The sequence below is a fragment of the Vanellus vanellus genome (assembly GCF_965231255.1).
Source record: "Vanellus vanellus genome assembly, chromosome: Z".
Lineage (NCBI taxonomy): Eukaryota > Metazoa > Chordata > Aves > Charadriiformes > Charadriidae > Vanellus > Vanellus vanellus.
This window is the reverse complement of record NC_138908.1, coordinates 15,853,151-15,864,851: the sequence shown is the minus strand read 5'-3', so window position 1 is coordinate 15,864,851 and position 11,701 is coordinate 15,853,151. Positions and strand designations below refer to the sequence as shown.

At 43.4% G+C, this 11,701-nt stretch overlaps 1 protein-coding gene across 2 annotated transcripts; it reads left to right on the top strand.

The window, feature by feature from the left end:
* Window positions 1-381: 381 nt before the first annotated feature.
* On the top strand, window positions 382-10,976 carry APTX (aprataxin). 2 transcript variants are annotated; one of them, XM_082497740.1, is made up of 8 exons: window positions 382-407; window positions 966-1,102; window positions 2,053-2,099; window positions 4,519-4,848; window positions 6,352-6,411; window positions 9,171-9,397; window positions 10,218-10,321; window positions 10,626-10,976. In XM_082497740.1, the coding sequence occupies exons 2-8, from the start codon at window positions 973-975 to the stop codon at window positions 10,778-10,780; spliced, it is 1,053 nt and encodes a 350-aa protein (XP_082353866.1). In that variant the 5' UTR covers window positions 382-407; window positions 966-972; the 3' UTR covers window positions 10,781-10,976. The 2 variants fall into 2 exon arrangements, with proteins under 2 accessions (XP_082353866.1, XP_082353865.1); XM_082497739.1 differs by lacking the exon at window positions 382-407 and having other exon boundaries at window positions 915-1,102.
* The last annotated feature ends 725 nt before the right edge of the window (window positions 10,977-11,701 follow it).

The following is an 11,701-nucleotide window of genomic DNA, read 5'->3' as shown; positions in this document are numbered from 1 at the left end:
GCCGTGAGGGCGGGGCGTGGCGTTGCTATGGGGACGGGGCCCGGGGCCCGACTCCCCCCTCAGGCCGGCGGGCTGACGCGCGGCGGGTCGGTATCGACTGTCGTGCGGCGGCGACAGCCAGGGACGGGTTCGGCGGGGCTGGGGGGGCGCTGCCTGGCGTCTGCATCGTCTGTGTGGTGCTGTCGGTCGTTGCCCTGTGGCAGGCCCCCGCCCGGGTGGTAGGGCACTGGGGGTAACAGGCGGCGCGCCTCCGGCGGGGTGTGTAGCGAGCGGTGGAGGGGGTCTGTCCTGACCAGCAGGCCGACCGGGAGGTGCAGCTGCGTGGGCGTAACCCCACGTCGCACGCTTTTGAGTGTGTGCCAGTGCGCTGGTCTTGCAGTGGGGACGGAGGGTTGCTCTGCATCGGGGTAAGCTCACCACGCAGTTAGGAGGAGGAGCGCTTAGCGCCAAGCACCGGGTAGAGGCGGGGAGGTGTGGGATCTTTGCTGTCCAGGGTCAAATTGGTGTAAACTTGAGCATCCGGTTTTGTAGTGTGCTCTGTCTGCAGACTGTTGCTGGATGAATCTGTTCCCCTTTCTCGCCCTGTGTGTTTTAAGCCACTTTCGTTGTTTTGGTGTGTAAATTAATCAGATCAACCCTGATCACTTTTTTGGTGGGTCGGCTTTTCTGTGAGATAGAACTGTTGATTCAGTTGATTTTTCCTATGTGTGATCCATGGATGTGAGAATGTATGGTGATGTAGAAGGAAGCAAAATAGGATTGCCCTTTAGACAGCAAACTTGCTCTTAGATTATGCTAGTGTTAATGTTGTGCTTTGCCTTGAATTTCATAAGTATGAACCCAGTTAGCAGAAGGGACTCGGCCACAGAATGGAGTGGCAGCAGAATTCCTGGACCCTGCTCCACAGGAAGGTGACCCATCGGGAAGCTGTGTGTTAGTAACATGCTGTTTGTTTTGCTCTATAGCACAGTGATGCGTGTGTGCTGGCTGGTGGGGAAAGAGAAATGCAGTCAGCGGATGAAACTGCCACACTTGGAAGCAGTTGTAATTGGGCGTGGCCCAGAGACTGGGATAACGGATAGGAAGTGTTCACGGCAGCAAGGTAAGGTTTGGCTCAGATCCTGCTTTCTACATGCAGCAGCAACCAAACTTGTGAAAAGTGCAAGTTACAAGTACAGCACTCATGTTTATCAGTAAACATTGTTCTTCTGTTTGGCTAAATTACAGTGAAACTAATGGACCAGTGTTTTGGCTTAATTTGTAAGCCTGCTTTGAGCAGGGCCTAAATGGGAAATCGCAGTTTTTCCTTGAAGTCAAAGCAGGCTTTCGTTAGGCTTGCTTCTGCAGTCACTGGCTTATGGTCTTTTTTCTCTGCATGGTCCATAGTGTTGCCTGATTCTTGAAGTCATCAAGCTTTTTTTTTATAAGCACTTATGGAGATCTCTGGGCCCTAAAAAATCAGAGGAGACACCTTATAACAGGAAGTTCAGCTTTGTAAACAAAGGCGTTGAACCTTAACATGAGCCCCCAGGCCTGCAGTCATCATCACTGCATGCACTTTTGCTTTGTGAGTGGCACTTCATCTCCCTTGTCTTCCACCAACTGATTTTTAGTATGACTTGTTATTTTATAGATGCGCTGGGAGAATATATAAAAATATTTGTGATCTATAAAATACTCCCCTTCACATCTTCCCTGCCTTATCTTTCTTCCTTCTGGACACAGTCCTGCTCTATGCCTTGTCACAGAGGACTGGTGAGAGCAGCAAGAATGTGTAGAAGATTTCTACAGATTTCACCTTTATTCTGAAGTAATTTTGCTGATCCATGATGTGAAATACTCAGGTGTGGCTCCAGGTTTATGTTGGTTTTGTTCTACCTGTGGTCCTGGAAACAGGATGAGGCAGGAGTATTCTTTGCCTACATTCACAGAGATCAGCTTCAGAAGGTAGCAGATCTTAAAATACAGGAGTGTTTTCTGCAAGGGGTGGTTCAGCAGAGTTCTGGCCTTTTTATTTACACTGTTTTGTGACACTTTGTTCTTTCTTTCCAGTTCAGTTAAAAGCAGACTGTAACAAGGGGTATGTCACAGTTAAGCAGGTATGTTTTTTAATGGGTGTACAATATTTCTGATACTGGGGCGGTTGTTGTGCTTAAACTCCACAAATGCCGCAAGTGATGATTCTGATCACCAGGTCTGAGGGGCCTGAAGATATTTTCTGACCAAGGAAAGCACAGCGAGCAGTTCTTGGAAGGGATCTGTCTTTTTTTTTTGGTGTGCACCTCAATGAAAAGACTGCACTATTCCTTCCAGATATGCTCCAATCTCAGACAGACAGACTTGCAGCATCGGGGAACGCTGCTGTGAATCCTCAACCTGTTCTTCCATGTGCTACATTTGGGAGATTTTGGAGTTCTTCCCCTTAGCTTGCTGATCTGCCTCCTGAGCCTTAAACTTCTAAAGCTGAGGCAGCCCTTCATTTAAGATCATATTGGTCCTTGTGTTAATAGGGCTGATTAGTTATGTAAGGTTTTTGTTTTGATGGCTGATAGAGCCAAAGGTCACCTCTGGGAAAGGATGGGATGTGAGACAGCACTGAAGCATTCTCACATTACTAACTGGATGGATGTAGGCTTACTCTCTCATACTTATGAGGACTGGTATCCCTGAGATAATAGGAAGGGAAAATTGTCTGGCTTCAGGTGCTGGGGCATGTATGTGCATTTGCAGCATCACCAAGTACGGACAACACATCAATGTGTTCTGCCTGCTGAGGAGTGACATCCTTGTCAAAACGCCTCCAGAGCTCAGTAACCACAGGGACCCCATCGGTATCTGGTGAATCCAGCAAAAATCTTTCAGACAGTTTTTCACAGAAGTTGGCCTTAGCCACAATTTGAATACTGTGTTAGTGGAGCCTTGGGGCTGGGAATACTTTCTGGTGGTGGGTGCTAGCATGTTTTTGCTGCCTGCTCTAGAGGTGCTTCCCAGGTGAACTCTGTGTGGCACTGGCTTCCAGTGGTCAGTTTTTTGATAGTGTATTGGCCCAGGGGATGTGAAGTGTATTTGACCTGAGTGAAACTGCGGAACTCTAGACGGAAGAGATCCTGGCTGGAATCAGGCGGGTGCTTCATTGCAGTGAATACCAAGTGATGAGAGGCACAATACAATCTTGTGAATCAGGCAGGTATCACAGTGACAAAACTGAAGAAACATTCTGTGACAGAGTTTATCAGTCAAAGGGAAGAGCTGTCTTCCTAAAGCTTGTTTCATGCATAAATATTAACCAAAAGCATTTTACTGAAGTTGAAGACACCTAATTTCCCTAGGGTCACCCTCATGATCAGGCAAAATCCATCTCTCAAGTAGTCACTGTGGGTTGCCCATGCCACTTTGTGTTAATATTTATTCCTGAGACAGAGCAAAATGTATTGTTTTTCAATTATCAGCTAAACTTCAGGTAACTTCTCAGTCTTTAAAACACTGTTTGGAGGGGAAAGTTATTTTAGAGCTCTATAGTGCTGTAGACTGATGCAATGAGAGAAGCAGGTAAAAAATTGACCTTGCTGTCCTCATTTTCTGCTAGAATAGAATAAATAACAGAATTGGTTTTGTGAAAGTGTAAGATGCAAAATGAAAAGAAAAGCATTAAAATACAGATACACTGATATATAGTTTGCACAAGCTGAGGAGGACAGAGAGGTTTAGCCTTTCTTGAAGGAAGAGGCAAGTGTTGTGACTCTGTTTGCACACAGTCTTCCATGGGCTGGAGAAAGGTTATCATATTCATCTTGGGAAAGAAAAAAAAGGAGCAAGGAGCTAATACCTGTGTAGTAGAGGGGCTTCTGGGGGCTCAGAGAGACTTTTTTCCTCCCACACAGGAGGGAGTGTGTTGCAAGCGTTAGCAGTGGGCTGTGGTTGATGAGCCAGTGGTTGTAAGCCTGAACTCCTTTCCGTCTTGAAATGAGCCAGAAGAGTGTGTGCTTGTGTATTTGAAGGCAAATGTGTTGATGGGTTAGCATTCGGTAGAAACAGAAACCAAAATGTAGTAAGAAGGAGAAGAAAGAAAGTAAAATAATTTGAAAACCGGAAGCTTTCTGGGGATGACCAGACTGAAATAATTTGTTAAAACTACTGTTACTCTTCAGAAATAATTGTTACTAAGGCTGTTATTATTTTAACAGTTGTTTAATATAACATTCATTTTTTTGAGCAAAGTGTGTCATAGGTCTTGCGGTAACTGTAGCCAGCTTCTACAGAACTGTTGGGTCCCAGTGACACCATGCCCCTAAGGGTTGTGTACTAACAGCGGTGATTGAAGACTGGGCCATAGAGAGATGTCTCCAGTGTTGGACTTCCCTGATCCTCTAGAGTGGGTTGGTGTGGGGAGAGGATGCAGTGAATACAAAACTCATTTACTTTCCAGAATAGTGATATTCCAGGACAATGGAGTGGTAGTTGGCAATTCCAGTTGCAACATCATTTGCTTTTTTTTCCCCCTTTTTCTCCCTACCAAAGATAGGAGTCAACCCAACTAGTGTTGATCTCGTGAATATTGGCAAAGATGAAGAGGTGAAAATGAAGCCAGGCCAAGTTCTGCATATTGTGAATAAACTTTACCCCTTCATGGTGCAATTTGCTGAAGAGTCAGGGAAAACTATCGGAGAAGCAGAAGAGAAAATACAAACTGGCAAGGTGCCATGTGAGGACTCTTGTGAGAATGATGATATAGAGCTAGTGCCAAGAAAAACAATGAAGATGGAGGTGGTGGATACACAAGGTAGTTCTGCACATCCCAAGCTAAGCACCACCAGTGTCTCTCCAAATGAAGAAACTTCGAGCAAAAAGGCAAGTCTATTGGTATTAGTACTTGTGCTGTTTCTCCTGGGGTTGTCTTCTCCATTAGGGCTTTGGTCTTTTACTTTTGTGGGTACTACTGATGGGGAAGTGTCTCAGGTGAACACAGATCCTCAGAGTATTCAGAGCATGTGAGTTGACATGCACTGAGGCAAAGACTCTGCTCCTGACATCACTGAGGTCCTGAGAAAGTTACCTGGGACCCATTCTAGCCTGAGCTTGGGGGTGCATGTGTATGAAGGGACTTGCTTGTAGCGAGTGAGGGTTTAATCTGTGCTTCCTCCTGCAGTTTCTGCTAGGACAGTCCACGTGAGCTCAGGTTAGCTGGAGTCGCACAAGGATACTGTGCTAGCTCTTGAGATGTAATCTACCATGTTACAAATAGAGCAGTGGTTATCTAAAAGCTTACGCATAGAGAATGGAACAACCTGACCCTATTTATGTTTTTTTTTAATTGCTTCCCCCCACCCTCCTGCTTTAGTCATTCCCTGTGGTAGAACCATGTTTACATTAATGAATGTTACCAGCCAAAATCTATTGAAAGGGAGTTTTTAGCCCTGTTGACATGCAGGAAATAGAAGACTGCTTAGTGCATCTGGAATTATAACAGTGCAGTTGCTGGAAGAGAAGGCACAGAAGTGAAACCCCTTGGGACAAAATTTCAGTCCCAGGTTGTGGTGGGTTTCTGATTTCATTTGTGATTCAAGCTCACTGATTTAATTTATGAGCTCAGGCTAGCTGTATTAGGGCCAGACTGGAGTGGTATGAGCAGAGAGATGAGAACATTCACGCTGTTTCTTGTCAGTTCTATAATAATGTTTGAATATATTTCTCCATAAGAATATGATGAAGATCATAGTTGATAATGCCTATAAAGTGATCTAAACACATAAAACACTATTTTGAAAAAAGAGCACTTGACGCACCTTCTGTTAGGCATTCAGTAACCAAGTTAAAAGATATCTGCTAGTATTGGCTTGATCTTCCTGTGCCTTTCCTGTTTTCTGTACAAGCAACTTGTACATCTAAGAATAAGGCCACATACCGCAAGCACTTCTTTGTTCTGTGCAGAGTAGCATGTAGTAGGACAGTTAATGGAGATCTTTGTACTTCCTTTGGCCCTTGTGATCCATGAAGCAGAGGCTCTTTTGGTACAATAATCTGTCATCATTGGTAACCAAGGACTGTGCCATAACATGTGCGTACAAATTATTAAATTCAAACACATCTGGAGCTCCCTGTTCTTAAATTTCCAACACTTGAAACACTTAACTTTGAATCTTAAAAGTATCTTGTTAGAAGTTTTCAAAAGTAGCTTTGTGGGGTGGAAGTTGGAGCAGGGGTGTTGGCATTTCTAGAAAGGAAATAATCGAGCTGTTATTCAGCTGTTATTTTACTGCTGTATGCTAATGAAAGTACTTAACTGAATGCTTTAAAACATATACTTGGATTCTTAATTCTCTTATAAATTATTTTTTTCCTTCTGTGCTTTAGGAACATTTAGGACACTGGAGTCAGGGTCTAAAGAGCTCCATGCAAGATCCAAAAATGCAGGTGAGAGCCGTACACTTGTACTTTACAGTAGTTCCTGTCTAATTTATTTCTTCCTTCGGTGGTTTACTTTAATGATCTGATTAACCAGTGGAGTACTGCATAAGGGCTGAATTGTACTTGCATATCTCTCTGTAGCAGCATTAATTTGGGAGTCTCTACTACACTGATTTTGCAGAATGTCATTATCTTAATTAGTTTGAGCTCTCTACACTGTCAAATTTGGCCAACAGATTTCAAAAAGGTTGTTGGGAGAGCAGGTGAGCAGTGCAGTTGTTTTGTTTCCTCAAGGAAACCAACTAAAGTGGGGGTCTGGTTTGAAGCTGAGCAAGTAGTGGATAGTCCTTGTTTTCGGTGGTCAGTGCTGCCTTGTTTCCAAGCATGGTGCTGTTTCCTGGTTTCCAACAAACTCAACTGCAGCACTTCTGTGCCAGCTGACAGGATGTGACCCCTGGCTCCTCCTCCACCGGGTTTCTTTGTGCCAACAGGAATTTCCTGGGTGGTATCTTTTAACCTTGTGCAGATGCACCTCCTTCTCTCTGCTTCCCTGTGGCTGCATAATGGTTTCCTTGAGCTCTTTTTTTGTTGTCTGCTGCCTGCTTTTGGGGAGGTCAGGCTAAAGGTGCAAAAATCTGATAAATGTCTTTTGTGGCTACAGTGTATACACACTTCCTTGTTATTGTATTCTGAGAAAGCCCTGAGAGAACCTTCCCTATCCATGTATAGAACCCACTTTCATTTTATTTTTAAGTTATGTCAAATATGCAGAAAACTCCTCCTCAAAACCAAGATTTCTAGCTCAAATCCAAAATAGGGAGACTGCTCTGCATCAGTATTCGACTGTCTGGCAGAGTAAGGCCTGAAACTTTGGTCTATTTAGCTTGGGATTTGGCTGGCTGGCTGACTGCTGCATGGTCATCTTAACATTAGAGATGTGTTTTTTCCCTTGGTACTTCTCAGCAAGAGTATGTATTCAGAGGACAGGTATCAGACACCTGTGATATTTGGTTCTTGAAATCACTGAATAATTTCAGTTGGTAAAGACCTTTGGAAGTCACCCAGTGTGACCACATGCACTTGGTGTGATTGCCCCAGCCTTTGGCCATTTTGAGTTGAGATGATCTCCAAGGGTGAAGATCCTACAGCCTCACTAGGCCCCTTCAGGTGGTGATCACCTTCAGGCTGAAAATAATTTCCTTGATAACTAATCAGAAGGTCCTTATTGATTGATTTTTTTATTTTTTTTTTAATTCAAGTCTAAAGTGTTGAACTGCGTAGAGTTGCAAGAGAACTGGGTGCCCATTGTCCTGGAAATGCCAGCAGTTTCAAATGTCTTTCTATGGGGAATGATAAAGCTATTGAAATATTTGCTTACTTTTTAAACACGAAGCTTAATCTTCATCCCTTAAGTGGAATTTCATATAGCACTTACCAAGACAGTGCTTTCTTGACCCAAAAGATAAGCTGGTTTTAAAACTGCTCATTGAATGTTAGAGGACACACAACTGTTTGTGAGGTAGCATTAGCTTTATTGTGGTTCTGAACTAAACAAACAATAGAACTCCTATCTTTGCATTTTAATCAAATATTAAATAAATGGCAATATGTCTTTCTTCTGAAAATACTTGATCATGATCCCACTCCCACTGGCTGCATATGCAGACACAAATGTGTGTATATAAAAATATGACATCATCAACCAGTATTGCTGCTGAAAGAATCAGTCCTATGATTTGCGTGCTGATAAAATTTTAATCTTTCTTCCTGTAGAGCAAGACTGATCAGCTCTGTATATAAACATATGAGAATAATTAGCAAAGATGACAAAGACATCATCCACCTCTTACCAACTCGTGTGCTACTAAGAGATCAGAGACACAGCACATAGTTTCTGCTTCAGAACCTGACAGATTTCTGTTGCCTGGGGCAGGTTGTCCCCCCTGTTCTCCAGATGCTTTGCTCCTGTTTCTCTTCATCAGCTGCATCAAATTGTTGCAGAAAGCAAAACAAAATGAAAGCAGGGGAAAAAGGACATGATAGACAGGAATCTGTTCTACTTTTTTGTGGGTGATCTTACAAAGTAGCACAGTGGGTAGCATGAACTGAAATAGCTCAGACTTCAATGTTCTTGTCTTTGTAATGCTGGCGGAGGTATGCAGCGCTGAGCACAATATTTGTAGCACCTCTGAGACTTGTGTTTCACTCCAGAAATCTGCGAAGTATGAGGCAGTCCAGTCCATTCCTACGTGCTCTATATTGAGCACAGTGCTGTGATTTTGTTTCAGTGACTGTGGATGTAGCTTGATGGAAGTAGAGTCTCCTAGACCTCACTGGTATCTGAATCCAGGTGATTTTCAAGAGAGTTCATATCCACCTGTAGCAATGGTTAACTTACTGCTAAGTAAGAATAGAAAGCTTTTTGCTTAAAGTATATAAAGATGGATGCTAGAACATCTCTCTGTAGCTGCCTGGTACATGGTGTGGAAGAGGGCACACATCCTGGACCAACTTAGTTCCAGCAGCAGTCCTCCTTGAAGTGGAATCCTCTGCTGCTTGATATTTTTCCCCATCTAGTAATCTTCCCTGGCTTTTTTCCTGGCAGTCCCAGTTGCACTAACAACACATACATGTCCTTAGGGACTTCTCCAACCATAATGGGACGTGCATATGGTTAGCGTCTCAAAATCCATTAAGTGCAGTGCTTATAGGAATAAGATATTTAACTTTCAGTCAGTAAATAATCTAGTTATTTGTTTTGCCAGGTTTACAAAGATGAAAAGACTGTAGTCATCAAGGATAAATATCCTAAAGCACGTTACCACTGGCTTATCTTACCATGGGACCCCATTTCAAGCCTGAAGTCAGTCACCAGGGACCATCTTGAACTCCTGGAACATATGCACGCAGTTGGGCAAAAAATGATCGAACAGTGCCCTGCCAGAGAGAGTTTGGAGTTCAGACTGGGTTACCATGCTATTCCCAGTATGAGGTAAGACCTAGATGAGTCATCAGGTGGAGATCCTGTTCTTCCAAACCTGTGACGTGATCTGGCATTGCTAAAGAGCAACTAATACTCCTAAACACTACCATCAGTTTGGTGTCCAAGTCCCTTGGGTGCAGCTGTGCACGCACTGCTGTGTACATGCCGATGGGCTACACGGGCATCTTGGGTCTGGTGAGAAATGCCTGTTGGGTTCCCCCAGCAGAGCACTGCAGCTGGGGCTACGGTACGCCTGTGGTCCAGTCCCAGCAAAACAGGTGGTGGTGATGCTAGTGGCTGAATGCTAGGGCATCCCCCCCTCCCAGGGCACTGATCTGGGATCAGAGAGAAACTCTTAAGCCTGTCAGGTCCTGCCTGATACTGAGCAAGGACTTGAGTCTTATGTGTAAATAAGCCCAGATCTTACAGCGTCCAAATGCCTGTGGGTATTGGAGTCAGTGTTCCTAAGTTGTTCTCCAGTTCTTGGATGAAGCTTTGAGTCACTGATCAAGTCCTATTCAGGTAGTCTACATTTGGTTCATTAAAACCACTGTCTCTGCCTTTTTGGAAACTAGCAGGAATATAGATTGTAGTTAGGAGTCACGCAGAGTAGTGACCTTGACTGTTTTAAGTGAAATGCTTGGCATGAGGCGGTGCTTCCAGAACAGACTGGGTTTCTTCTGTCGCAGGACTATGGGTGAAATGTGATAAGACTGACCCCTAAGGCTGGCAGTCCAACTCTGCTGAGCCATGTCTGCAACTGACAGTACTGCAAAAGCACTTCAAGCATTAATATCTTTCTCTTATCTATGTAATATATTTGTTTCAGTCAGCTACACTTGCACGTAATCAGCCAGGATTTTGATTCTCCGGCCCTGAAAACCAAAAAGCACTGGAACTCTTTTACAACAGACTACTTCTTAAACTCTGAAGGTAATGATTAGAAAAGGTATTTCATAACATGTAATCCTGCTTGTGGGTTCTGGCTTTGGGCTTTTTTCCAAACAAATGTGTAAGCAATAAATTCTAATGTAATAAGTTCAAGGTTTTATGTAATTTGAGATATTGGGGAATAGCACTAAGTAGAAGTCAATGAAATTTTGTGACTGGTTTAAATTAGAATACAGTGATGACATGCTGTGCATGCAAAGCAGTGCGTGGAGATTATGCGGTGTCATGTGTTTCATGACGCTACGTGGTCCCAATATCTCTCATCTCTTTTTTTTCTTTTTTTCAGATGTGATAGAGATGATAAGAGACAAGGGAAAAGTGATGGTGAAAGATCATGTCTCTGAACTTCTCACATTGCCCCTCAGATGCCATCGTTGCAAACAACAGCTGTCCACTATCCCACAGCTAAAGGAACATCTCAGGAAACACTGGCCAAAATGACTTTGCAAAAAATCATCTTACAACCTGTCTTCAGATTTCAGGCTAAAACAAAGACCTTGAAATGTTAGTGGACATGTATGTTTTTTGTTAACTGGAATGACAAATGTAATGTGGGAAAAAGTAGCCGGGAAACAGCGGCATACTAACTTTGTCATAGGTTAGACAAAATAAACCCCAACATAAAATAAAGTGACTTGTGAAATTGAAGGCATGTTTGCAGCTTTCTTGTGGTATTGCCACGCTAATCTGTACGTGAACCCAAGTCTGGAAGAAGTGTTTTGTTTGGATTAAAGGATTTATTTTAATTCAGAAGCTGAGGCGTTGAGCCCAGACCTAGGTTTCTACTGAGAAAGGAAAGAAACAAACAATGATTTAGACATCCTTCTCTTGATGTCTTCTGCCTATCACTGAAGTTTCTCTTAAGTGATAATGTTGCAGAGGCTGGTGTCATTGACAGCAAAACTGTCAAAGGAATGTACTGAGAGTATACAGGAAGGAACATCAGCTACAGCGTCCCCACTTCGCTGCGCCACAGCATGGCTTGAACATTCAGTGCTGTTGAACTTCCCCTTAGCTATGACACAGGCATTGCCCCACTCCAGGGTGGTCACTGCTCAGGCTCTAAGAGGGGCAGCCTCTCTCTTTCATGTACAAGGATATATTTAATAATTTTTTATATATATAAAAACATGTATACTACACAGTGAGCAGCTTTACTGTTCCCCAGGGTTAAACTATCAAGGTTGGCAGTTGCTTGGCTGCATGTGTTGAGGTTGGTATAGAAATTGTGTGGTTTAATGCTGCCTTGTTTCTCCACATCAGGATTTTGGTGAGCTGCTGTTATTTGATTGTTGTCAAGATGTGAACTCCCAGATATGCAGCAGAGCTGTAGTAATAAAAATCTGTTTCTGGGTCCAGAAC

Coding starts and splice junctions, on each gene's coding strand:
- APTX (XM_082497739.1), top strand. CDS start 943: ATGCTGTTTGTTTTGCTCTATAGCACAGTGATGCGTGTGTGCTGGCTG. Junction 4,849..6,351: donor AAGAAACTTCGAGCAAAAAG/GCAAGTCTATTG, acceptor TCTGTGCTTTAG/GAACATTTAGGACACTGGAG. Junction 6,412..9,170: donor TGCAAGATCCAAAAATGCAG/GTGAGAGCCGTA, acceptor TTGTTTTGCCAG/GTTTACAAAGATGAAAAGAC.